The sequence below is a fragment of the Apis florea genome, unplaced genomic scaffold, assembly GCF_048593485.1.
Source record: "Apis florea isolate Af1SG1 unplaced genomic scaffold, ASM4859348v1 contig_3170_pilon, whole genome shotgun sequence".
Lineage (NCBI taxonomy): Eukaryota > Metazoa > Arthropoda > Insecta > Hymenoptera > Apidae > Apis > Apis florea.
Window position 1 is genome coordinate 1,443,687 of NW_028256714.1, and position 27,856 is coordinate 1,471,542.

The window sequence follows — 27,856 nt, forward strand, 5'->3', positions numbered from 1 at the left end:
AATGGAATTTCGATAGAATTTGATTTTCGAAAAAATTACACCGAGGGAAGTCGAGGAAATGGAAATTTATCGATTCGGTGAATTGGAAGGGAATAAAACGAGGAGAAGAATTTTTGTCGTTAATATTGAAAAATTTAGAGAGAATTTAGAATGAATTGTACCTACAGTCCAGTCTAGATTACGAAGGTTAAAAATGTTAAAAAAGAGATTTAGATTTTGGAAAAATCTAGACTGGACGAGGTACGCGTAGCTCTTAGCTTGCCATTACTTTCCAAACAATAAATGTAATCGTTCTTTTAATACAGTTATCCTTATTTCTTATAAAATTTTTTGTCTGGAAAATAATGGCAATTACCAGGTCTCACCACGAGGAGGTGGCTACGCACGAGACCCGCCTGAAAAAAAAAAAAACAAACAAACAAACACAAAACATTAAAATAAATTTAAAAACATATACAAATAAATTCGAAAATATAAATTAATGAAATCAACAAAGCATGCAAAAAAAGAAATTAAAATATACACAATTTAAATATACAAAAACCTGGAAAGAAGAATTATTTTTACATTATTCTTACATTAGCCTTACAAAACTTAAAATTCTCTTAAACCAACTTAATCTAAATCTTAATACTAATAATCTTAAATCTAACGTTGTATCAGCACCTGTAAAATACATTTAAATATACAAAAGAAAAACCTGAAAGAAAGAATTATTTTTACATTAATTTTTACATTATTCTTTACATTATTCTTACATTAATCGCGAAACTTATCACTAAAATGTCGCGCGACAGATTATTATAATTAAAAAAATTAAAAGCTAAATCCCACGTCGTCCAACGTCGTCCAACGTCGTCCAACGTCGTCCAACGTCGTCCAACGACGAGCTCTTAAACTAACTTAATCTAAATCTTAATACTAAACTCTTAATAATAATCTTAAATCTAACTAACATTACATCAGCACCTGTACCAAAGATACACTCGTATTCAAAGCGAAACAGAAAGAAATTAAAATTAAAATTAAACTAATCGTTCAAAAACAGATACACATCCCACCAAAAAAGATCGAAACTCGATCGAAACGAGAAGAAAAAAGAGGAAGAAGGAGGAAGAAGAAACTAAAAAAAAAAAAAAACCTTAAAAAAAGAAGAAGCCAACCCTGCTCGAATCACTGTCGCCCTCGTATCACGACTTGCAGCAATGGGCTTGCGAGAGATTCGATGGACAGGTGATACTCGGCCAGTCGTGACCGGCCGAGGGTTACGACAGAGGCCCGGCCGAGGAACGATTTACGCTCTGACGACACGGGAAGGAGCAAGGGATGCTGGATCCCCGACCACCAGAGCCGATTTACGAGAGCGACGTCCCACGGCCGGGCCAAACTCCGATCGAGCGCTCGAGGCGCCAATCGATCGAAGCGCGGACCCTCGGCCGGCCACCGGTCGAGCAGAGCACCCAACCGAACGATTCCCTCGGCCATCGCATGCGCGACGCTCGGCCGACAGTGGTTGAAATAACCGATGAAAGAAGAAGAAAACGAAAGAGGAGTAAGATAAAAAAAAAGAGGACGAATAAAGAAGAAAACGAAGGAGGAATAGAGTAGAATAAGGAACGAATTAAGAAGAAGAGAAGAAACGATCGAGGAGAATAGAGATGTGTATGTTCGAGGGATTTTATTTTTTAGGTTAACGAGTGTATCTTGGTACGAGACGCGATTATATTAAGCTTAATTCTAATCGACTTACTACTATTTTATGGATACCTGTAGTCCAGTCTGTTTAATCGAAGTGGTTAAGAAGAAAGGAACTTTTGTGACTTTTTGCAGTTCAGACTGGACTACAGGTGTGCGTAGCTCTTGGCTTGCCATCGCTTTTCGAAAATTATTATTTGTGAATTTTAAATGTTAAGGCGATGTGAAAAATGTGAAAAGCGATGCCAATTACCGGGCCTCACCTACGAGGAGGTGGCTACGCGTCGAGGCCCGTCTAAACCTGAAAAATAAAACAAGATATATTAAAGTTAACGATTAGTAATTAATTAATTAAGAATACATACAAGGAAAATACGTAAGAAGTGAAAATAAATCTAAAATATACGTTCGGATAACACGAATCTTTACATCGATCTTTACAAAAATTCTTCTTCTCCCTCGCAATCCCACGTTTAAATCTAACTTAAATCTAAAACGCTTAATGATAAATAACAAAAATCTTTACATACTTAAATCTAACTTAAATCTAAAACGCTTAATGATAAATAACAAAAATCTTTATATACTTAAATCTAACTTAAATCTAAAACGCTTAATGATAAATTACAAAAATCTTTATATACTTAAATCTAACTTAAATCTAAAACACTTAATGATAAATTACAAAAAATCTTTACATCGATCTTTACAAAAATTTATCGCACGCTTAAATCTAACTTAAATCTAACTTAAATCTAACTTAAATCTAAAACACTTAATGATAAATTACAAAAAATCTTTACATCGATCTTTACAAAAATTTATCGCACGCTTAAATCTAACTTAAATCTAACTTAAATCTAAATCTTAACGCTTAATAAATTTCTCTTACGGGCAGCATCCGTATCAAAGTGTCCCCCTATTTAAACAACAAAATCTGTATGAAATCGAAATACCTAATCCTAAAAGAAGGAAAGAAAAAGAGAGAGGAAAAAATGAAGAAATTGGCAAAATGCTCTCGCGAACGAGAATGGTCGACTCGCGAGTCGATTTACCAGGACGACCGCGCCACCTCCGATCGAGGACGCCAATCGATCGGACCCTCGGCCGGCCACCGGTCGAGCAGAGCACCCGTCCCAACCATTCCTGCAATCGACGAGTGATCGAAGAAACGGGGGAGGAGGGAACAAGTTTGAACAAAGTTTGAAGAAGATTCGAGGATTATTCGAACGGATGGTAACAATCGGCTCGAGATTTTTATTTTTACAATTGGAAGCGATGGGGGGGCGTGTCTTCGTGTACGGCAATGCGCTGTAACAATACAAAACAAAACAATTTATTATACATTAAAAAAAAAAACTTAAGGCTAGTTAAAATTAAGTCGCGCGCATCCCACGACGATCCAGCGACGATCCAGCGGGGGTTTAATAAAGTGGTACCCGCAGTCCAATCTACACAAAATACCCGCGGATTGTACTGCATAGTTCTCGGCGAAAAATAATCTTTGGAAAGTATTATGATTTAGATTAATTTTGCGTGAATCGATTACCAAGTCTCACCACGGAGAGGAGACGTATTTAAGAATAAACGATTGAAATTTATTCGGTTACGCGTGGAAGAATTTTCAAAAGAGCGTTATAGTTCCGACCTGTTCCAAAGTTCGATGCGGAATGACCTCCGCGCGGCACACTTACAACGTGTCCTTGTCGGGTTTACGAAATTTGCCGAAAATGTACGTTCTCTGCCGATCGGCTCGAGAGTAATATTTCAAACGCGATTTCGATTATTTCTTCGAAAATGTCAATAATTGAGCATTTTTTTTAAGATTTTTATGCGTTACGTTACGTACAATTTTGTATAAAATTATATTGGATTTACCGTTTACCGGTTAATTGTTGGTTTTATAATTTCGAACGTGTTATGTACATTAAGATATCGATCGAAAATAATCACGATGGAGAAAAGAGATATCGAATTTTTATTTCAATCCGCTCGTACAATGATATTTTATGACAATAATATGAGATAAAAATTTGAGAGAGAAAGAGTCGAAGAGAAGAAAAAGCGGTATTGAACATTTATCTCGATCCATTTGTAATTACATTTTATGACAATTTATATATCTTCCTAAATAAAAATTATCTTATAAAAAAAAATCTTACGCTAATAAGACGTGGCAATTGAATTTATATTGGAATTCGATAATATTGTATTTTTTATTAAAGAAGCGTTATTAAAGAAGGGGGTAAAATATACGATTCATCGTAAAACGTATGATTGGAGAGTGAGATTTAAGAAGAATGTTTCGATAACGATTATCTCTTTAAAAGTTAAAACTTTTCCATTGGCAAGTATAACAAATGAATGAATAAACGACAAATTCAAAAATAACGAATAATAAATAAAGAGTATAAATAAATGAAAATACAAAAAAAAAAAAAATAAAGAAATCAATAGTTTATGTATAAGATAAACGAAGAATATGCGTATAAATGAATAGGTAAACGATGCGAGAAAGAAATAATTGTTAAAAAATACCAAATGATACGTAAATATATCAACAACGCGTTGAACGTTAAATTCGAATGAACGTTATAAGAATAAAATGATTTATTAAATTATTCACCGCGTGTTATATCGAATTTAGTTAAAATGTTACGCTCCGACCTTCTTATCAGGAAGGCTCGTTGCGAAATGACTTTTTCCGCGACCTACCGCGTGCTCGTAGAAGGTCGGCGCAACAGTCACGAAGCTTGCCGAAAATATACGTTCTCTCCCGATCAGATCGAAAATGATATTTCGAGCGTAATTTCGAAATAATTTTTTCATCGATATCAACGACCTAACAATTTTTTTATTTTTTTTATTTTTTATGCTTGATCCAACTATTTATCACGCTAACAAACGTAATAATTGATATATAATTTTTTTGCAAACGTAATATACGGATTTAAACTTTTTTGAGGTTAACCAGTTTCGTTGTACGTCTCGTATTGAAATATTTTAAATACTGTTTTACAAGAAATCTTTTTAACCATTTTTAAATATTTGATTCGTTGTTCGTTTAATTATTTACTGCAATGATAATCGATACGTTTCTCGATACAAAGTAAAATTTAAACCAGATTAGAAATTGTAGAATTGTAGTTTTGGAATAATTTTAATGCTTCGTTTCCGCATTCACGTTTCATCATTAAATATCAATTCGATCATATTTAATGAACGCGCAAGTACGGAATCTTTTTTAGGTAACCACGGCGTCAGAGAATCGCTGTAAGATAAATATTTGCTACATCCGTATCCGTACGATACGGCGTGCATAAAGCTCATTAAGCTATCAAACTGTTAATTGTACGTACACGATGGTAGTACTAATTAGTGGAGTCGTAATTAGAGAGCCATAGCTACTGGCACATTTATCTCTCGGTATGTAACGTTGTTCTTTAATCATCTCGGCAGAGTTCGCCGTGCAAAAGAAAAGAAAAAAAAAAAAAAAAAAACCACGATCCACGCTCCATTTAGAATACTATTACGAATTCTTTCCTTGCGAACGATCCACCTTCTTAAAATTAAGAAAATTTCATAAACCAAAGGAAAAGAAAGAAAATGATCGTTCTTCTTATTAACCGCTATGAGATTAAGCTTGAAAAAAGTCCAAGGATTAAAATTTTAAAATTATAAAGAAGAAGGAACGAGAGAAAGAAATTCTGTTTCTCTCGAAAATTCGATCGACGTTTCCGTGGAATATTTGAAATTTGCATTTCGCATGCCGCATTAAACTCGAAGACCTTTCTGACTCCCTCTGTTCTCGTTTCGTCGTGAAATGAATATACTTCCGTCAACGCGGACTCGCTATCGGTTTAAAAATATTCCCGCCGTTTGCTCCAGTTTTCCTATAACCATCTCGGTATTTTAATATCCGTCAGCAAGTCCAGCTGGAATATTTATAACGGCCGGCCGCGTCCTTTGATCGGCTAAACTCTAAGAAACGATATTCTCTCTTCATAACGTTCTCTTTAAATGTCGTTTCAACTCGTCTTGAACTCTTGACCCATGATACTTGCAAAATATCTTCGATTCGTCATCGCCTATATTATTTCGTCTATTCATAAATTTTTTTAACTTTATCGTCGTTAAAACGTTTGAATTTACAAATTTTAGAAACGCGCAATAATATTATCATTCGACGAAAATCGTGAATTGACGGAATTTGCAAGATCAAAGAATCAAAGTTTAAGAATTCGATGGTGAAATGAAAAATCGTGTTGTTTCACCTATCAAGAAGTGCGTTATTGATTTTGCCTTTTCCTACGCCTACTAGGCTGGGTAGAACTGGAATGATCAACGATTCCTCTTCCCGTCCAATCTCGATTCCACTTGTCACCGAAATTTTTTCCATTGTTCCACAGATTTCATGGATTTATATTATATAATATTTATTATAGTTATAATATTTTTTATAGACAGAAAAATTTACTTTTGAAATCGTTGAGGCGAGAAAATAAGAGGTTTATTTAGAAATACATATCGAAAATTTAATCCGATCTTTAAGAAAGAAAGTTTACATTTTCGAATTTTCGACATTTGAAAATTTATTCCAAACGATGTTTAACTTGTTTCTCTTCTAGAATGTCTTCTAGATGTAATTACATTTCTTCGATTTCTTCAAACATGATTTTTTCCCCTCCTCTTCGATGTTTCTTCTTCCTCGCATCTTTTCAAGAGATCCCACAGGAAGAATCCCCTCGGCATCGATAATATTTTCTTACATCCGCTGTCCAATTCCCTTCCCTCGGTAATTCGATTGGATTCAGGTCAAGTAAGTAAGTAAGTAAGTAAGTGGTAACCAATCTGTACAGAGGGGGGGGAGGGGAATCGTTTCCTCCTGGCTTGGAAATATTAAAAGCCGCGGTAAAAAACGAAATCTCTCGGTTACAGATTTTTTTAGAGGAGTTATTAATTCTTTGCCTCACCTTCGTCTCTTCCTCCGAAGAAAGAAGGCTTCTTACCTCTGACAATTTTATCCCCGATTCTCTTTTCATCATCGTTTTTAAAAAAATTTCCTTTTGAACGAGTAAAATTTTAATTACTTCGTTTCGGGGTATTTTTTACCAACGCAACGAAGCTTAGCCAAAGATTGAACAAGTTTTTTCAATGATGTATCCTCGATCAGAGATTGACAAATGATTTTTAATGCCTCGAGTAATTTTTATTTCTTTTTTTTTTTTTTATCTCTCCATTGTAATTCCATTTCTAGATGTAACGATTAAATATACGAAATTTAAGGGAATTTAATCAATTTGATCGAGTCGAATTCGATCCCATTATATTTAGACGCGGTTAGTTTAATTAAATCTGATTAAATGTAACGCGATATTAAATACATCGTATTTAATTACAATTAATTACAAAAATTAAAAGATCGTCAGAACAGTTATTTATTTCAATTTTCGCAAAAATTTTTCTGCGAAAGATTGGAATTTTTTTTTTATCAAAATAAGAAGCGTCGATTAAAAAATTGTGCAAAGAATTATTTTGCGCTTGAAAGGCGAAGAAACTGCAAAATGAATAACTGGAGATAAATTTATTCCGCTTTATATTATACTCTTTAATTTAAATAATTACTATTAATGACCGTAAAAAACAGGAAGAAGAAGAAAAAAATATTCTTCGAAATAATTCTATGCTCGAAAATATAACCATAAATTCAACATAAATTTAATTCTCTTAACGAAACTGATACCCATACCCAACACACTGTAACTTAAATTACATTTAATCTCCTCGTAACGGTATTATAAAGTTAATCTAAAACAAAATTAAATATTCACGAATCGAATAAAGCACGAGATACGAAAAAAAAAAAAATTCTGGAAAAAGAAATCAAAATTCCGCCTACTTCGTAAACCTAAAATCTAACCTAAAATTAAATCTACTATAATTAGAAATGGTTAGAAATCTAACACAACCTAAATCTGATACGTAACTTAATCTAAAAGTTACACATTTCTGAATCTTTATCGAAATAAAAATTTGAAATTCTTCTGCATCCCAATAAATAAATTTAATCTAATTTTACTTATATATACTCGTAAACGAAGCGAAAAAGAAATCAAAATTCCGTTCACTTCGTAAACCGTAAGTGGATGTGAACGTAATCTAACCTAAAAAATTAAATCTATCATATTCTCGTCTCCTTATAATTAGAAATCATTAGAAATCTAACACGGTAACTTAATCTAAAAGCAAACTTAGACATTTCTGAATCTTCATCGAAGTAAAAATTCCGCCATCTTCTGTATCCCAATAAATAAATTTAATCTAATTTTACTTATATATACTCGTAAACGAAGCGAAAAAGAAATCAAAATTCCGTTCACTTCGTAAACCGTAAGTGGATGTAAACGTAATCTAACCTAAAAAATTAAATCTACTAACCTAACCTATATATCTCGTCTCCTTATAACGATATTAGAAACCTAACGTAACCTGAATCTAATACTCGTATACAATAACGTATAAGCGTAATCTAACCTAAAAGCAAACTTACTGAATCTTCGTCGAAATAAAAATTCCGCCGATAAATAAATTTCCCTCCTCCCCTAATTTCTAATTTTACCTCATAATACGATGTTCCTACTCTTTGCTCTTGATGAAATAATTCCCTTTTAAATAAAATAGTGACGAGGGGGAACAACGAGGCGCGAAAATGAAAATTTTTGGAAAAATCGAAAGAAATATGGCTTCGTTATCGCGATGGGATAACTTCGATGGAATTTATTCGTTTTGGCTTTCCTAACGATCGCTTGTTCGCTTATCTGAACGTGCATAGAAGGAACAGCAATTGGCCGTTTTTAATTCCCTTCGGCTCCGAAGCAACCGAATTTTTACCAGAAATTGGAACGAAGTGGAACAAAAAAATTGACCATGCATGGATTTCTCTTTTTTTAAATAATACACGATGTGGTAAAATTAATTTGAGAAAATTAAAGGTCCTTATTTCGTTATTTTCGAAATATTACGCCATTTTTCATATCTTGAATTAATAGAGTCGAAAGAAACAAAAATTTTGAAATTTTCACTTTTTATTTATTTCTATAAGTTAATTTAGATGGAATTTGTTAATTAAAAAATGGATCGCACTAATCGATAAATGGAACACATTATTAATCCATAAAATTAATGGATTAAATGAATCGATTTCGTTTGAATTTTAAATTCCTGAATCGAATTAATTTCTTCGCGACTGGAGATTAAAATATTTTATTAGATCAAAAGGAAGAAGAAAATTATAGGCATGCAATTTCTCATCCCGAGTGGTCTCATCACGATTAATTTTTACGATGGAACAATTTTTCAAGCGAGCCAAGAGTATATATTTTATTTCTGAAAACAAGCAAGACTCGCGTGGAAATGTTTTATTTATCGAGAAACGAATCCTCAATCTTCCTCGTTTTCAAAGATGAAGTTACTTACATCAGGAGATAGCGATTTCTACGATACTTCTACGCGAAAGAAGAAGTCCTTTCACTGAAAATATCTTTCACGACCATCGTTTCAGTGCCAATGGCAAAGTGAATAAGATACTTATCCAATATTCTCATATATACTCAAAAGTCATCTGAAGCGACAATTTTGTTAAATAATTTAGAACGAGATTAAATTCTTCTTTTTTTAAAAATTAACCACTTTACAAACATTTTGCCAATACATTTGCCCGTCTATTAAATTTTCCTGTCCCTCCCTGTTTCTTTCGAATACGTTCAAAATTTTGCAAAATCCCCCCCTAAATTCATCCATCCAAGAAAACCAACTTAAATTACGCCTTAAAATTTTCCACTTCTCCACACATATTAAATTAACCACTTTACAAACATTTTGCCAATACATTTGCCCGTCTATTAAATTTTTCTTCCAACCCTCCCTGTTTCTTTCGAATACGTTCAAAATTTTGCAAAATCCCCCCCTAAATTCATCCATCCAAGAAAACCAAGCTAAATTACGCCTTAAAAATTTCCACTTCTCCATACATATGTAATAATTTATCAAGGAATGCATATCTCTTTCGCCGAAACTTTTTTCTTTCCATTCAAAATATTTCCTTCGACGAATTGAAAAATGGTCGGCAAATGGTCAGCTTTCTCGGATGTTCGAACGATGTCCCCTCGTAAGCGTTTCAAGGCAATCCTCGTTATCGCGCTTTTGAAACGAAATCTAACCAGGATCTAGCAATAAACCTTGCCTCTAATGTTCCACGGTTAAATTAGCATTAATGGGCCCGAGATTAATTCAAGCCCCGGGTACCGATCAAACTATTTATTATCGATAGAAATCGCAAGCTATTCTTCGAACGTAGGAGAAGAAGAGGGAAGGAGAATTCTAGCGCGACGACTTGAACGTGATTAACTGGGGATCGTTGGAATAGTTTCTCAAATACCTTTGAAATAATTTCAAAACGGGGGGAATGTATTAATATTTTTCAATTGTTCTGTAATAATCAAACTGTTTGTATTCATTCCTTTTTTCTATTATTCCGTAAAAAAAAAATATAATAATACAAAAAGTAACTACCTTTATTTTTTTAATTTGTAATTAAACGTGCGGAAGAATTTATTTTCGAGAAATCACGATTAATTTTTACAATTTATGTCACAATTATATGTATATGTCCTGTCAAACTTAATAAGCGATTCCCTTTTAATGGAAGAGGGGGAGAGAAGAAAGTAAGCAAAGGGAGGAGAAACGAAAGAGAAGAAGTTTAATAGATTGGAAACGACGAGACGAGATAAGTGAATATCTCGTGCGATGCAATTTCGAATGTATAAGGCAAGAATTTGTTTTGATACATATCTTACCTTTGAGTGGATGAAAATAGCCTGCGGGCAAATGTTAGCAATGTAAACGGGATATAGCAAAGATCCAAGACGCGAGGAATTTTTGTTTTCGTGGCCTAAGGTTCTTCGCTGCCTCTAATGTTGCGCGTTACTTAATAAAAACGAAGTGAAAATTGGTTTTGGTAATTAGAAAGAAAATTAAATAAGGATAAGGTCCAAAAGAGAAATAATAATCATACATATAATTATAATTCGAACTAAAGAGTTTTAATTAAAAATCATGACTCAAATTTACGCGTATTCATTTTAATTTCAAATAGATAAGATTATTCGTAATCGAAGAAAATCCATTTTCTGGAAATCCTCTAACGCGTTGGTTGATAAAAACGAAGTGAAAATTCGTTGAAATTAATTACACAATTGTAGATGTTATAAATTTAAACTTAACTTAAAAAATTTCGATTAATATTACGATTCGTTGCTTTTTTTTTTTTTTTTCACATTATTCAATTGTTTCATTTTCATTTCGAATAGGTAAGATCGTTAAAATTTCTAAGAGATAATCAAAGAAAATTCAGTTCGATCCATTTTCTGGAAATCTTCGTTTGCCTCTAGCTCGTTACTTAATAAAAACAAAATGAAAATTGAAATTAAAAAAAAAAAAAAAAAAAAGAACCTAAAAAATTTCAACTAAATTCTAATGTTAATAATTCTAACGTTACAATTTTTAAACGCTGCATATTCGTTTACTTCGTATTCATTTTGATTTCATTGAGATAAATAAGTTGAAATTTTGTGTCCATTTAAAGAACAGGCTTAAAGAAGGAAGGAAATTCAGAAGGTTCGATCGATTTTCTGGAAATCTTCAACGTTTCAACGCGTTTGGCTCGCCAAATCAGTGTTATCACAGTGTTATCCTCGAGTTGCCGGATATATATTATCCACGAGAATGGATAATTACACGGTAGATATGCAAATTTCCAAGATTCACCCCTACAGACGAACGCTTTTGCTTTGCGGATTAATTTTGGGTTTAATCCTTTGACGAGGATCACGAGTGACGAGTCTTCTCGCAAGATTCATTGACGATTTCTCCATCCCCCCCTCTCTCTCTCTCTCAATCCACGTGTGTAATTTTTGAAAGATCTGCCATTGCATAGAAAATTTTCCAAGGAAAAACAAAAAAAAAAAAAAAAAGAAATATCCGATCTCGAGCAGAATGAAAGAATATTCTTTGCAATTTAACTTATCCAATATCAACGTTTTAATATCTAAGAAATTTGCAGAGAATTAAATGTGTATCCCCTCCTTTATGATTAATTGCACGACGATTCTCTTAAGCCTCGTCAAAATATTCAGCTCTTTGTTTTTCAAAGAAAAATAAAAAAAAATGTACGATTTCGAGCAGAATATTTTCGATCGAATGGAAGAATATTCGTTGCAATTTGATTTATCCAATATCAACCCTTTAATATCTAAGAAATTTGCAGAGAATTAAATGCGTAACCCCTCCTTTATGATTAATTGCACGATTAATTCTCTTAAGCTTCGTCAAAATATTCAGTTCTTTTGTCTCATTTGTAATGAGCGCATGGGAATTTGTTCTGTTTCAGGGGTACGAGGGATCCCTGTTGAAAGTCACAAGCAAAAATGGGAAAACAGCGTCGGTGAGTCGTTATTTTTTAAAATTATCCCTATTGTATCTTTCTCCGCGTGGCGATACATAAAAATATATATAAAAAAAGAGGAGTGGAAATAAAAGAAATCTTGCTTGCGTGTACTGTGGAGAGCGTACAAAGCGTAGGAAAAATGGAGAGTAGAAGAATGAAACGTGTAAAAAAAAAAAAAAAATAAGATAGAGTGGTATCTCTTGCGCGTGTAGAATGCGAAACGAAAAGAAAAGAAAAGGAATAATACATATATATATATATATAAAAAGATTAAAGGGAAAAAAAAAATTCTTTTACGAACGATCTGCCTTGAATTTTTGTCTAGAAAGATAATAAAAAAAAAAAATAATAAAGGGAATAGAACCGCACGGTACCTCTCTCCTCGTAAGTAAAATAAAGAAGAAAAAGAAGGATGAAAAAAAAATTCTTTAAACTTTTCGTCCGGACGCACTTACCGACAAAAGTTAAGAGACGAGGTAATCGTTTGCGAAATGTATCTTCCTTCGAAATTGAATTGTAGAGAAAATAAAAATATAGATGATGGATTGATGCAAATCTATCGATCGATCAAATTTTCTTGAATACTTCGTTTGCTCAAAGGTTTCAAAAAAAGAGAGACAGAGAGGAAAAGATAGAAGAAATTTGTCAACGATTAGCTCGTTCTCTTTCCGTCAGCGAGTGTATTTTTCGTGCGAACGAAAGGAATGGAAAAGAAGAGAAATGGGGGGAATTGTATATTCCTAAGCGAATAACATCGATTCCCTCTTACGACTCGAGAGATTTTTCCACGAGTCGACAAAGTGTCGAGATTTTCTTGCGATTATTCGACGCGGCGAGGAAGAAACTCGTCGTGAGCCGGAAGTTTCAATCGAGAACAATCTTTTCTTTTCCTTTGTTCGCGTTTTGTCGATTCAAAATCATCGTATTTTTTTTTTTTTTCACCTTTTGAAAAATTATTACCTTTTGTAAATGACGGAGAAGAATTTTGTACACGCAACAATTTATTCAAATTTTATTTATTTATTTATTTATTTTAATCGTCGTCCATTTCGCAAGATCGAACGCGTTCGGTGAAAAAGGCTCGATCAATTTAAACGATCTTTCCATTCGAATAATAATTTATCCTGCCTAGTGTAAATTTTTTATCTATTATGTATCCTTCCCAAAGATTCTTCCTCCTCCTCGAATTCACAACGTGTCAATAACTCTCTCAATAATTCTTCGATAAAATTCGAAACGCGTGACGAAGAGATGTCACGATAATTTCATTTAAACTGGAATAAAGATCGGGGAACGATAATATCGTTTGGTTAGAGGAGATAGGGTCGCTGGCAAAAAGTGTTCGGCTCGGAATTATTGTCCACCTGGCCTTCTAAACGCGCTTCTTTTATGCGCTCATTTAAGCGATAACGCGACAGGGACAGGAGACGACAAAGAACCGTGTTAAACGTAGTTTCACGACTCTCTGTGCGTAACATATCAACCAGTCACATCACGCGCGAATATTATTAACACCGACCATTTTACCACCTATAATTATTCATTGTTACATTACGCTTTGTTGCCGATCCTTGTTCGCCACTTAAGAAAACTTGCTTACTGTTCTACAAATGAAGAGAGAAAGAGGTTAGGTTAGGTTAGGTTAGATTATGCGCTAGTTAACATCGAAAGTAAGAGAATTATGATTTAAAAAAAAAAAAAAAAACCGATCGACGAAAAGATGAAAATAAATAATAAAATTCGATTGTTTCATTTTTCGATCGACGAGGATTTTAAAGATTAATATTTTCGAATTATTTCGACTCTCGAAGAATAATTGATGTTCCGCGGTAACATGATAAATAACAAACAGTTTGTTATTTTGAAAAAATTGTTATTGAGCGAAACATCTCGGTTAATTTTCTATCCAGATAGATCAAATCGGTTTTCTTCTTAGAACGCGAGCAAAATTAAGGGGGAGAGGCCGCCACCCCCTTTGCCCAACGACAAAAAGGAAGAAAATGCAGAGAGAACGTTACGTGAGTCACGTAACGAGGGAAAACGCGTAATCGATTCGTGTGCAAAAAAATACATCAATTTTATAGCGGGTATGGAAGGCATCGTGGCCAGGTATACACCGAGATATACACAACGTTCAAACCGTGATAACATTAATTTATGCGCTGCCAGTGGCCAACACACGCGTAACACGCGACACAACGTTGCCACTTGTCCACGATGGGAAATCAAACTTTCGAACCCTGTGCTCTCGGCCGTTTTTCGCCTACAGATATGTGCACGGTGATTCGTAAATACGTTTAATTTTTAACAGGTACGCTCCGAGAAATACTTTTCACAAATGATAATCGATCTTGCGTTGTTGGAATTAATATCTACTTTCCTCGAAAGAAGATTTCGAAAGAAAAATTTTTTTCGAGATACTTTCTTTCTTTTTCTCTAAATTCTTGGATTCTGTAGATGATATAAAAATTGGACTTTAACTTTGATGGATGAGAATTGAATTATATATAGAAAGAATTAGAATGATTTTTCTATTTGTTATTTCTTATCGTGTCGATATATTATTCTTTCGTTGGAGAAGTTTTGAAATAAACGAGGGAAAAATTGGGATCCCTCGAAGCGAGAAAAGGATAAAGCCTCGCATCGAAGAATTTGACTCGGAGGTTTCGATTCGACCTCGTTTCCAAAGGGAGGGTTTGTATATATGTGAAAATACGCGCGTGGTTGGAAATTCGAGACACGCGAAAAGAGATCGCGTGAGAACGGATGAGATGTCCGGCTCGAATCGAACGAAAATTTATCAACGCTGAAAATATTGAATTCGTTGAAAAAAAAGAAAAAAATTCCATCGATAATCCAAAAATGCGCGATATTACGTTTCGATACAAAAAATTTCCTTAAGTCATCATTCGCCATTTCACTCTCTGTATTCTCTCTCTATTCTTATCTTAAACCTCGAGAAACGAGAATAGAAAATTTTCTAAAATTGCAATCGCTTGACTTTCTATAATTTCGTGTTCCTATCTAAAAGAGTTCCAAGAATATTTAAAAAAAAAAAAAGAAAGAAAAGGCTAAATTCAGAAGAATTGTCTAAAATTATCTCTCGTATATTTGTTAAAGCCTATTGTTAGCAATATTTTTAGAAATTCTCGCGTTTGTCTCTTTACACATGGTCGGGAAAGAAGTCTTCGACAAACAGTTGAGACATGCGATGCATGAATCGATTCGAGTAATGGGTTTAAGCCAATAGCTCGAACAATTATGATATAACGTATATACAGTAATGTGATTTAAACCCATTACTAGGCATAAAGCGACCTACGGACTCTGAAACATGCGATGCTTGCATCGATTTAAGCGATAAGTTTTTAAATCAATAACGATAATTCCAGAGCTCGAACAAAAGGTTTATAAAATCAATAGGTCCGGAGAGTTTTTTTAAAATTGTGGGCGATGGATTTAAGTGAATAATCAGAATTGTGCGACAGCTCCACAGTGTTATATAGTTATGCGAGATATTAACTTAAACCCATCGCTAGATTTTAAAGCAACCTACAAACTTTGCGACTCGAGCGATGGGTATAAGTCGAAAGTTATACGAGCCATTAACTTAAACCCATCGCTAGACTCCAAAGCAATCTGCAGATTCTGAAACGCGCGACGATTAAGTCAACAGTTCCAGAATGAGTGATGGATTTAAGTGAATGATCGACAGAATAGTTAGTGAATAGATTTACGATTGTACAAGCTGTTAACTTAAACCCATCGCTAGGCTTTAAAGCAGTCTAAGCTCTGCAATGCATCGTGCTCGACTCGAGCAATGGGTTTAATCAATAGCACCAGAGTTGTTGTGTGAGTTGTGATGGATTTAAATAAATATATAAATAATCGATAGTTCTAGAAATCGTGCGATAGAAGTTACGTGAGTTATTAAATTAAATCCGTTGCTAGATTTTAAAGCAAACTCTGAAACATGCGACGATCGACTCGAGCGATGGATTTAAGCGAATAGTTGCACGAGTTGTTCACTTAAACCCATCGCTCGATCGATCGAAACACGTTCGTGGCTCGACTTTTAGATACGATACGATTTCGTCTTCCATTCGCTCGTGTTAATTGGCCCAATTCGTCGAACAAAAAATTCGAATCCTTTTATCGGTTTCACGTTGAATTTTCAAATCGATACCCATCGTTCTCCACAAGTTCAAACCTCTCCTTTCCAAGTTTCGATACTCGTGGTCTGTGGTCTCTTCTCTCCTCTTGTTTTTTCCTTTTTTATCACGTAGCTGGATGATTTTGATAAAGACGCGTAACGACGTGCAAAGAATTGTGATTGAACCGCGCAAGTGAAATTTTCTTCGATTTTACGCTTTCTTTTCACTCGCCTCTGAACGATATTAGAAGATTCGCTTGATGTACTCCACTTTCCATTATTTCTTTTTATAGATCCAGATAAATTCCATAAATTCGATTTTCACTCGTAAATTTCTCTTTCTACGAGAGATTTTGCTTAGTTTTCCCGTCCAATTTTGCACGGCTTAGCTGGAATTTTTAATATGCCGTGTAATTTATTATATTCCTTTTTTATCGAATTTTACGAAAAATTTCGTGACGAGTTTTCTCTTCAGAAAAAAATTTAGCTGAATTTCCGCCAGAGAGATTTGTTTATTGAATTTTTGTTAATTAATTGCTACGTTTTTTTTTTTATCCTCCCAAAATAGAAAGTTTATCGGAATCTCTATCGCAAGATTAATCGATAAGTCGGTTTTTGCCCGAAAATTTATTTAATTCCTCTCAACAGAATTTTAATAGAATTTTTTTTTTTAAGTTTCAAGTTTTTCCCTTTCAAACGTATCACTCTTTTCATCACCAAATGCACGAACAAAAAATAAAAAAAATAAAATCAAAACTAGGAATCGAATCGAATTTTCGAAAGTGACTTACAATCGTCTCTCCTTTCCTCACACCTTTCCACCAATTCTCTGTCTCGTTTCTTAAGGATCTCGCTCATTTTCACTCCAAAAGACCAACGATAAGCTTGAAATGGAAATAAAATGGAGCGATTTGCATAACATTTTCGACGATTCACTCGTAGCGAAAAAGAGAGAGAGAGAGAAAGAAAGAAAGAAGAGAATAGAAAAATAATTCACGCCATTTGCAACTTTACTTTCGACGACTTTGCTCTTTTTCCTTTCTTTTTCTTTTTTTTTTTTTTTTTTTTTTTTTTTAGAAGAAAGAGGAAAGGAAAAGTTCGATTCGATTCCCTTTTTTTTGTCCTTTTCTTTTCGACGAAAATATCGCGCCATCAGACCGCATCGCAATTTTCCAACCCTTCGATTATGCGGAATCGCGATAACCGACTGCTTTGCCTCGCATCGGTTACGTGCATCATAATCCTATACACCTCTTTGTCATGCGAATCGCTTTATCTTCCTATTCGAATAATTGCACAAAAAAAAAAGTAGCACAGAAGAGATCGATGATCGAAAAAAAAGAAATATGAATTATTCTGATTCTTATTCGATTAAAGTGTTATTTCAGTTTACTTTTCATATAGAATTATAGATAATAAATATCATTTACGGAGAAACAAACTAGGTTAAATGTGGAGTCCAGTCTCAGCCAAGGATTAAGAGAACAATTTTCAATTATTTTCTGTCGTCACTTTTTAAAAGTCTTCGAGAAGGATGATCGAACGCGAAAAATCGTAAAAATTGGCATTCGAAGAAGTAGAAAAAAAGGAAAGGAGAGATTAAAATTGAGGCGATTATGGACGGAGAAAGAAAGGAGAGAAACGTGAAAATTGATTGTACTGCATTGCACGCGCAACCATTAACTATTAACGCGATGCGAGCGCCACCGATCCTGGCTGCGGTGGTGTATCGCATCGATAAAAATGAGCTCGAAACGTTTGCATCACGTTCGGAAATTCCGCGTGTTTCGATAACACAGAAGTTTTCCGTGATAACGTAACCGGTAATGGCACGAAACGAAAGCTCGCGTAATAGGCGTAATTTCCTCGATTCGACGCCGAACGAATCGAAACGTTGTTGCCACGATCCTAACCTTAAAAACGTTATTCATGCCGAGAAAAATAATAAATTTCGTCGATATCCAACTTGTTGTTCCATATATACGTATCGTTACGAGTAATTTTATCATATATTATTATTATTTATGAAACTTCATTGCCCCGGAATAATATTACGGTATATTTTAATATTGTAATATACGAAATTATCTTGTGCAATTGGATCTGGATTGAAGTAACATTTGAGATTCGTAATTTAAAAAAAAGTATTAATTTAAATAAATCATAATTTTCTACAAAAATCACGAAAAATAAAGTAATGAAATTCAAAAGAAAAGATATATATGCAATTTGGAAACGTGTTAACATCGCAATACCAGTAATATCTTGTTTCGCGAAAAATAAGGAAAATTCTCCGAATGTCAGAAATATCAGGATACATAACATGTCGATCACACATTTAATATTCATCAACGTATCCAAAAGATCGAATTCCAAATATCCAAAGAATCGAATTTATCTCTGGCAAGGGATACGACGATTAGAAATTCGGGTCGAATGAATGAATTCGGGGGTTCGTCTTTTCGAAACGGAAGTTTTAACAAACGTACGTAAAATTCACCGTGTTTTCCTTTTGTACTCTCGCGTACAAATTTATTTCCACCACCTCCCCTCCTCGACACAAGTGTAATTTCGAATATCACTTTGTCGCGTGCGCGAATGTCCGGCTTATCAGATTTTCCGCACGCTGTTGTTCCAACGGTGGAAAGAACGTTGTGGATAAATAACCGGTCGCGAGGATGGTTGCACAAAGCGATATTGTCACGTATGATAAACTGGAAGGAGATAAGAGATTTTGAGTATTTTTCTTCTTTTTTCTTCTTTTTTAGGTTAGAGATATAAATCTTTGTGCAAATTATTATATATGAAAATGGAAAAAGTAGGGTTAGATTTTTGAAAATTACCTTAATTCAGGGACGGATTAAAAGTCAAGCGAAATGATAATATGTAATTGTCGATTATCGTGTTCCGAGAGATTTTGTGCTTTTCGTTATTAAAAGATTCCGTAGAGAAGACGATAGATTTTAATTTAAAAAGGAAAATTAAACGTGCAAAACATTCTTAACTCCTGAAGAAGTTAAAAAAAAGTTCGAACCATTTTCAGTTCTTCGGGATAAGAAAAAAAATACAAGGTTAGAGAGATTCTTAATTTTTACGATGTTAGAAATAAACGATGAAAAATACGAAAGGAGTTTAAGCCACCTTCTCGAATGAAAATTCCATATGATCTCGATCGAAATCGTTTTTCCCCGAAAATTCTCAACTCTTGGTGAACGAATAAACACGGATGGAAATTCGATCGATTCCCTCCCACCCCAGGAAAAATTACAGCGTCGAGAGAGTTGAACGAATGATTCGTTCCTCAGCGAATTACAGGCTTCCTGAATCCCTTCTTAGAAAACCGAGGGTAAACTTGCGAGTATCATCGGGGCAGAAAGCCTATTTGATTTATTTTAAGCCCCGCAAACTGATTCGTCCGCGTAATACTTCGACCGACCACATCTGTTCCAATATTTTTTGTTTTTTTTTTGTTTTTTTTTTTTTACGATTTATAACAATTAATAATAAGCTCTTGCAACTGAAAACTTGCATCGTTGCATATCTTTTCTTTTCTTTTCGTGGACGCGATATAAATATAAGTATCTACGTTTTTGAATTGCAAGTAAAGAATTGGGAAGAAAGGAATTATTATTTTTCTGCAATGGAATATTATAGAGCTTTTCTTCGAGATATAATAGTGTATATTTTAATAGTGTTCGATTTTTTGAAGTTCGAGATGGAGAAAGATACATTCTTTCTAATCTAATTTTCAGGAAAATGGCCCACAATTTCTCAGAGAAGTTTTTATCAAGAATATCTCCGTTTCTTCTTAGGTTTAAGTTATTCGTCATTTCAAAGGGGGCAAAATAAAATTCCTCCAAATCCTAATTAAAATCTAAATGCTTCTTCTTCTTCTTCTTCTTCTTCTTCTTCTACACTCGAAATAAATTAAGAATGCGAGCGAGAAAATTTTAAATTTAAAATTTATTATTATTCCCTTAATCTATTGCAAATATTTGGAGAAAAGAAAAAACAAAAATTGAGAAAATTAGGTTGTGTCGATAATTCTCCTCTGAGATGAAAATATTCGACGATTAAAATTGAATTTGAATAATTTTCACTTGGCAATAATATGTATTCGTTATAATGAGGAATATGTGGTACGCATGCTTTGACGAGTTTCTTATCGAATTTTTATTATCACAAGCATTCCCTTTCTGTATTTTTCAAAGCGTTTGCATTAGTGGATTAATACGAGATTATGACGTATAATAAAACAGCAGTTTGCCCGATATGCGCTTATATGTGTGTCGTAAACTCAGCGTGTATCGAAATCTTTTTTTTTTTTTTTAGATGAAATAAGATTAAAAAAAAAACTTCACAACAAATTAAATTTCTTCTCGAGAATTAATCGGATTAAATCTTTAAAAGAGTCAGATTTTACGTTTACTTATATTTTGTTTAGAAAGAAATTAATTGTATTTGATCAAAATGTTGAGATTTTTTTTTTAACAATCTATGAGTAATGATAAAAATAATAATAATGATATGTTTTATATTATTTTTTAATATTGATGCTCGAATATCTATAATAAAAATAATTTTTCCAATACCTTAAGCTTCTGATCTTATTATTAGAAGAGAAAATATCTCTGGTTAAGCGTTTCACTCCATTTTTCCCTGAATACATTAATGTTCTTTAATATCTGAAAGCACATAGACTTTTCTAATAAAATTTTATAACCATATTCCACGATATTCTGTTCCCCATTTTTAAATAACCTCTTTTCTCATACGTGGAACGAGCAAGAGCCAAAAAAAAAAAAAAAGAAATAAAGAAAGATTCGCACGAAATTTTTTTTTTTACTCCATTTAGATATAGATTTCTAGTGGCTTTGTAATATTTGACAGACAGAGAGACCTTTCTAATAAAATTTTATCATACTCTTGTAATATTCTTGAAATCATCGTTTCCCTGGATGAGGATTTCTAAACCTTCTTAACCTTCGGATAAGAATCTGAAAAATACAAAATATTACTTTCAGAATATATCATTTTTATTATAAAACCTAAAATGACCCTTTTTTCGTTTATCTTAACTAGATATAAATTTTCATTGATTTTATAATAATTGATTTTCACAAGATCATCTGAGAAATGATAAATTTTGTAAATATATATATAATCATGGAATTATAATTTTTTTTAGAACCACAAACTTTCTCTTCAAAGAGTTATAATAAGTTATAACGTTCGTACTAATCCTTAGACAAATGTTTCTTTTTCGAAATGAAAAAAAAAAAAAAAAAAAGAAAGAAAAATTCAAATGACACGTGCTTTCGTTTCTGATTTCAGCCGGTGGGTTTCGTGACTTTTCACACGAGGGCCGGTGCAGAGGCGGCGAAACAGGACCTTCAGGTAATACCCCGTTTCACGACATAGGCATCGAGAGAGAAAAAGATGCTCGATAAAAACGCGAGAGAGCTCCCGCGAGCTCCCTTACAATTACATCCATCTTCTTTCTCTCTGTGTACGACTATATACAATATATATATATATTACACATAAAGTACAAAGAAACTGCCCCGCAATTTTCTCTCCTCCCTACGTACTTTTTTTTTTATCATTTTTTTTTCTCTCTCTCTCTCTCTCTCTTCCTCTCTCTTTCCCTCTCTTTCTTCTCTTCAGATTCTTTTCTTAAGATAAATATGAAAATACACACCCTTGCCTTAGATTCCAGCTGGCACGGGTTAATGCTATTACCTCTTTAGTAGCTCTTTACCTATCAATTACCGTACACACGTACTTACACTGTTCTTTTCAGTTAAAATGCTTTATCTTGCAGTTCTTTTTTTTTTTTTTTTTTTTTGAGATCTGAAATTACATATTCTTGATAGCTAAATAAAGATACCTTATTTATTTTAGATATTGATCGATTTTCCATAGATTTGTTCTCAAAGATCTATTTCATCCTATTAAAAATGAAATTTTTAATAATCTAAATTTGTTATATTAAAATTCGCAAGATGTTCGACAAACATTTGATTAAATTTTAATTGAGAAGAACAATACCTACATATTTTTTTCCCCTCTCTATTATATACATAAAGTCTCTCTGTTTCTATACTCTTTAAGATTTAGCTTCTTCCTGTTTCTTTTACACCTGGGACGAATCCGTAGTATCAACTACCCATGTTACTCCGTGTACGTATACCAAGATCGTATTGTAATAACGCTGGTTGCACCGTGTGACATTATCGTATTGAAATATACCTATATAGATATGGTGTTGTTTTGCCTCCTGATAAGCGTGTCACGCCCCCCTCCTTTTTATCCTCTTCGACTCAACCCCCTTTCTCTCTGTCTTTCTTTCTCTCTCTCTCTCTCTCTCTCTCTCTCTCTCTCTCTATATATATATATATATTCTATTTCTTTCTTTCTCTCTCTCTTTCTTACATCACAGAATCAAAATTTAATTCGAAATCGTATTACGACTCAAACGTCTAATCTCACGATTCGAAAACATATTTGGAAATTACGTTTTAACAAATGTCACAGGATTACACTGTAGACGAAACATGTAAACATGCAGAACATTGAAAGTACAGAGAAATCAGTTCAGATGTAAACTGTTAAGAATAATCGTACGAGTTTAATATTTATATAATTCTATTACTAAAATTCATACCTTCTATATTTCTAATTTCTGTGTCCAAAATTTTTCCAAAATTTTACTTTCCATTCACTGTCTATTTTCAATAAACACAAAGAGAAACGAATTCAAGTCTATAAGACGCAAATATTCCTTGTTATAACATAATTTTATCTGTACAACACTTTCAATTTTAAAGTTGAAGCTAAAAAAGAAGAAAAATCGTATACAATAAAATATTTAAATCAAACGTGATGTTATAATTTTTACTTTATTAAATCGCGAAAATTTACTCACCAAAGTTTACATTACACGGTATACATACAAACGTGTATGCAAATATTTATATTACTTACACACACATGCGCGCGTACACCGTATGATTCTACTTTATTTCTTTTTTTCTTTCTTTCCCCTCGTAATCACACCACCGCAATCGATCTCACGCAAGTTGCAATGTCTTTTATAACCCTGTATAACCGGTTACGTACGAGAGAGAGACTGGAAACATCCTCTTGTCGGATGGACACGTTCGCTGAAAACAGGCTGGAACAGACTAACGAACGACCCACTTCTATCGATAGCTACTGTATCAACAGTAGGGACATTCACACACAAACACACGTGTACACACGAGAGGCACGATCTTGTGCTAATTTTCCTGTTATTCGGTCACCAGCTGACAGACCCCTGATATACAATCGTATCGTTTCTGCCAAGAAAACTTTCGTTGCCAGTCTGTTGACTGAATTTTTTTTTTCTTCTCTCTCTGAAAAGAAAAGATAATGTTGAACACCATGTATACGAAATTGAATAATTTTTCCTTAATACATATGATCTAAAGTTCTATCTAAAATTTATATTAATATTTCCTTGTTTAATAAAAATCATGAAAATTGGAAAATTAGTGAGAAAACTCGATTGACTAACGATATCACGAGACAAAAATTCAATTGTCGAGCAATGATCAGTTAAATACAAAATTTCACTGGCAACGAAACGCTTTTGAGCAAACAGAAGATCGTTAAGCGTGATTTCTCACCTTTCTCTCTCTTTCTCTTTCTCTCTCTCTCTCTCTCTCTATCTCTCTTTGTACTCTTCCTCACACAAATCCAAGCATCCACGTGTGCCTCCCGGTTTACTAATTTAGGGAATCTATTTGCAGCAGGGGGTTAGATTCGATCCTGATATGCCACAAACCATACGTTTGGAATTTGCAAAAAGTAACACAAAGGTTAGCAAACCCAAGCAACCAGCCGCTGCAGCAGCCACCTCGCACCCTGCTCTGATGCACCCTCTAACTGGACGTAAGTATGCACCGCCACTCGTTCACTCGCTGGATACGTTCTCACTACTATTCTCACCCACTGCACCCACTACAACGTATCTTCCTCCCTGTTGTTTCTCTCTCTATCTCTTTTTCTATTCCACCACCTCTATCTATCTTATCTCTTGAAGTGTATTTTTAAATTGACATATATATATATACGTATATTTTTTTTTTTAATTTCTTTTTTTTTTTTTTTTCTAACCCGTTCCACAACCCCACACGATCCCCCAATTTTTCAACCTCTTCTACGACGTACAGGACACGTTGGACAGACGATGGAAATGGTGCGATAAAACGCGATTGGAAGAAATAATTGTTTGTTGAAGAAAGAAAATCTCCCTGCTTTTAAATGGCAAGTTTACGATAAGAAATCAATGATAATTATAATAAAATAATAAATGTATTCCTCGTTTTTACGTTTTAAATTGAAATAAATATATTTCTCTCCGTAAAACTTGTCAACGTTTTAAATTGATTAAAACTTTTCTACACGTATGACGAATTTATAAACTATTTGCAAAAATCTTGGAAATTTAATATACCCCGCAAGAGAATTTCAATAACGAATAATAATAAATTTCCTAATTACATTTTATTTAAAATTCGCGCGAATTCCATTTCGTGTCGGAGTCGACATATTAACTCGACTCGAAGCATTAATATCAATAAAATTTCACCGGGATATGGGATACATCCCAGCATGGAAATTTGCCGCGAGAAAATTAATTATCGCACCTTCCACCGCTGTCCGATCGGTTTGATATCGTGTGTGGGCATGCGTTTTCCTCGCGTTCTTTTCGGTTATCTTGCGGAACAATAGACGTCAATATTAACTCTATCGATCATCCAACGTACAGCCAACGTTTCGTGATGCGCTCGAACGTAACTGAAACTCCGGTGTGCCAATACGCTTCTTCTTTTTTTATTTGCATTCAAAGAAGAAAATTCTGAAAGGGAAATGGGATTTATCACGTTACGTTCGTCCGTGTCACGTTATATATCCTAATCGTTAGTTTAAGCTGATAAAATTAGAGAATAGAAAAAAAGAATTGGAAAGAGAAATTTTCAAATATATATATAATTATTGTTTAATCTTTATAGGAATACCTTGCAGTTTCACGCAATTTTAATGTAACTTTTTCCTTTCGTGCGAAATCTTAACTTAAACTTTTTCGATCAATAATCAAAAACTTTTATTTTTATTTCCGTGTAAACAGTCCATTTTTCTTCGTCCAAAAAGAAGAAATCCTTCACTTTTAATCAAATTTAGCTCGATATTTCGTATAGGTCGAAAATCTGGAAGAAAAATTTAAGAGAATGAATTAGAACAGGAAAAAAAGTTAGGTTAGGTTGAAATCAAGGATGCGACTACCGTGGAATGCGATGCGAATCGATTTAAAGGAAGAACGAAAAGGAAAATTCGAGTAGATTTTTTCTATGTTTCTTTTACATAGAATGATAAATATGCAAATATCCGTGTCGCGTTGAGGAGACGCGTTGAAATAAGAATAATCCCACTATGGTCAATTTTATTGGTTCGATTTCAACTTCGTTCGAGTGTATCGATTATCGGTTGAGTGCAACCTCGTAAATATATAAAAACGTCAATTTTCAAACGATATCGATACTCGATGCTTCACATTCAGGGCTCGTAGGTGGAAAAATTGTCCACCAGTTTTATGGTACGCGACGAAGCCGTAAAAATGCCGGCTGTTCGCGTTTACGGGGATTTTTATGAACACAGTCGTCCCTCGTACACGTATACGAGTTGGAGGTATTCTTTGTTTTAATTTAATTGGAATTTTTTTTTTTTTTTTTTGGTTGAAATATATTTTTCTGAAATGGTGGAAGAAAGTGAAGATTGAAAATTTGTTTAATATAAAAATATAATTAGAATGAATTGGAATTGTGCAAAGAGTAATAAATTATTTGTTAAAAAAAAAGGTTAGTGATCAAAAAAGTAAAGATTTTGAAATAAATGTTATAATAGAATGAAACTGTAGAAAAGAAATTTTATAATATATATTGTAATTTGTTCTACTAATGTTATTTGTGTTAGATATAAATGACTGAAATATAAATGAAGATTATATGAGAAAGAAACTTCTTCGTGATTAAATGTGAATTTTAAATAAATAATTAAGAATTAATAAATAATTAATAAGTAATGTGTAAAATGTGTAATATTTACGATAATTCTTCTTCTATTTTGTAAGGAAGCAGTGAAATTTTCGGTGATCACGTGAGAAGCCTTGTATAGATACAGCTGAATTATCGAACTATCCCTACTAAAGAAACCTCTTCTTGGCACAGCAAGGGGTCTCAAATTCTTAATCAATACCATACGTTTCTCAAGAATGTCATTAAATTACATTTCGTAAACTGTGGTTTAGTCAAACGTCCTCCTAAATATCATTTTGACGAAATTTAATAACAATTTCAATTAAATCGAAAAATTTATACTCTTGTTAATATCAATTATCACAATATCAATTTTTCAAATTCACTTAGCAAAAACCTGTCACAAAAAATCACTCTCACTAGTAACTTTATCAACTTATATGAAATCTAACCTCTTAACCTATTAACATAAACAGTTGGTTAAATTAAAACCTATATCGAAATCTAAAATTCTTTAATTCGAATGCTACAATAAAAATATTATCGAAATAAGACTATTATTATTCCATCTCCTTATTATTACCAGAATCTAGAGTTATATAATTTAAATCTAATTATCGAAAGAAACTATTTCTTATCCACTATTATCACTTTAATATTAGGACTTACCATTATGTAAAATCGTATCGACAAATTTCCAATTTCAAAAACCAAAAAACGGATAATCCAAACCGAGAACACGAGAAGTTCGTTAAATCGGTCACTCGAGAAGTAGTTTGAGAACACGGTAGAAGTTTCTCGGTGAATAAAACATGTCCGCTCGATCCGGAAAGATTGAGGCGCGAGGAGAAGAATCGGGCGAACGTTGAGACCCTGACGAAAATGTGTTGAATTATTGAGAGTTCCTTCGGTAAAAATAGCGTGATTTCCGCGTGAAAAGTTGCAGTCTATCTCAATTTCGATAGACACGCGTCGAATTTTGAAATGTGAAATTTTTCCTTTTAAAACGATCTTGTGATGGAGATATAGAAGGAAATTTATATGAATTAAGAGGCTAAAACTATTCACTCGTAGAACGGTAAGCGTAAATGTATTCTTCGCAAGATCTTCGTTCTTGAAGAAATATCTCGAGATACTGTTCACTGGAAAGAAATTTCGCAGGACGGCACAGAGTCAACAGAGGTCCTTCGCTACGATCGCCTATCCCCACTTCAAACGCTTTGTTGACAATCCTGACACCACGCGTAGCTATGTAGTAGTAGAAAAGCTATAATTATATACATATATATATATTCGACTACGAAATAACGAAGCTCTATATATATATGCTAGTAGAAATAAAAATGCGTGTGAAAATAGACGTTTCGCGAGAACTTCTTTCCACCAGTGAACGGCATTTTATTGTAACAATTGTACTGTCTT

General features: G+C 33.5%; 1 protein-coding gene and 2 long non-coding RNA genes across 13 annotated transcripts in view; 2 read left to right on the forward strand and 1 right to left on the reverse strand.

Moving 5' to 3' along the window:
- The window catches only part of LOC100865386 (protein couch potato), a 146,390-nt gene that overhangs the window by 80,403 nt on the left and 38,131 nt on the right, over window positions 1-27,856 (forward strand). For 8 of the 11 annotated variants that reach the window (XM_086910236.1, XM_086910228.1, XM_086910232.1 and 5 more), the window contains 3 exons: window positions 12,143-12,196; window positions 21,687-21,749; window positions 24,149-24,290. In XM_086910236.1, coding sequence (XP_086766362.1) covers window positions 12,143-12,196; window positions 21,687-21,749; window positions 24,149-24,290 — 259 coding nt within the window. The remainder of the gene's footprint in view (window positions 1-12,142; window positions 12,197-21,686; window positions 21,750-24,148; window positions 24,291-27,856) is intronic. The other 3 variants (XM_086910226.1, XM_086910235.1, XM_086910231.1) reach the window with 1 other exon arrangement.
- LOC116414232 (uncharacterized) lies at window positions 20,881-26,078 on the reverse strand. Its single transcript, XR_015292616.1, has 6 exons — window positions 25,686-26,078; window positions 25,421-25,609; window positions 24,026-25,260; window positions 23,281-23,752; window positions 23,020-23,188; window positions 20,881-21,349 (listed from the first exon to the last, which is right to left on the reverse strand). It is a non-coding gene; the product is annotated as an uncharacterized LOC116414232 (long non-coding RNA).
- LOC147657345 (uncharacterized) lies at window positions 25,885-26,986 on the forward strand. Its single transcript, XR_015292618.1, has 2 exons — window positions 25,885-26,087; window positions 26,530-26,986. It is a non-coding gene; the product is annotated as an uncharacterized LOC147657345 (long non-coding RNA).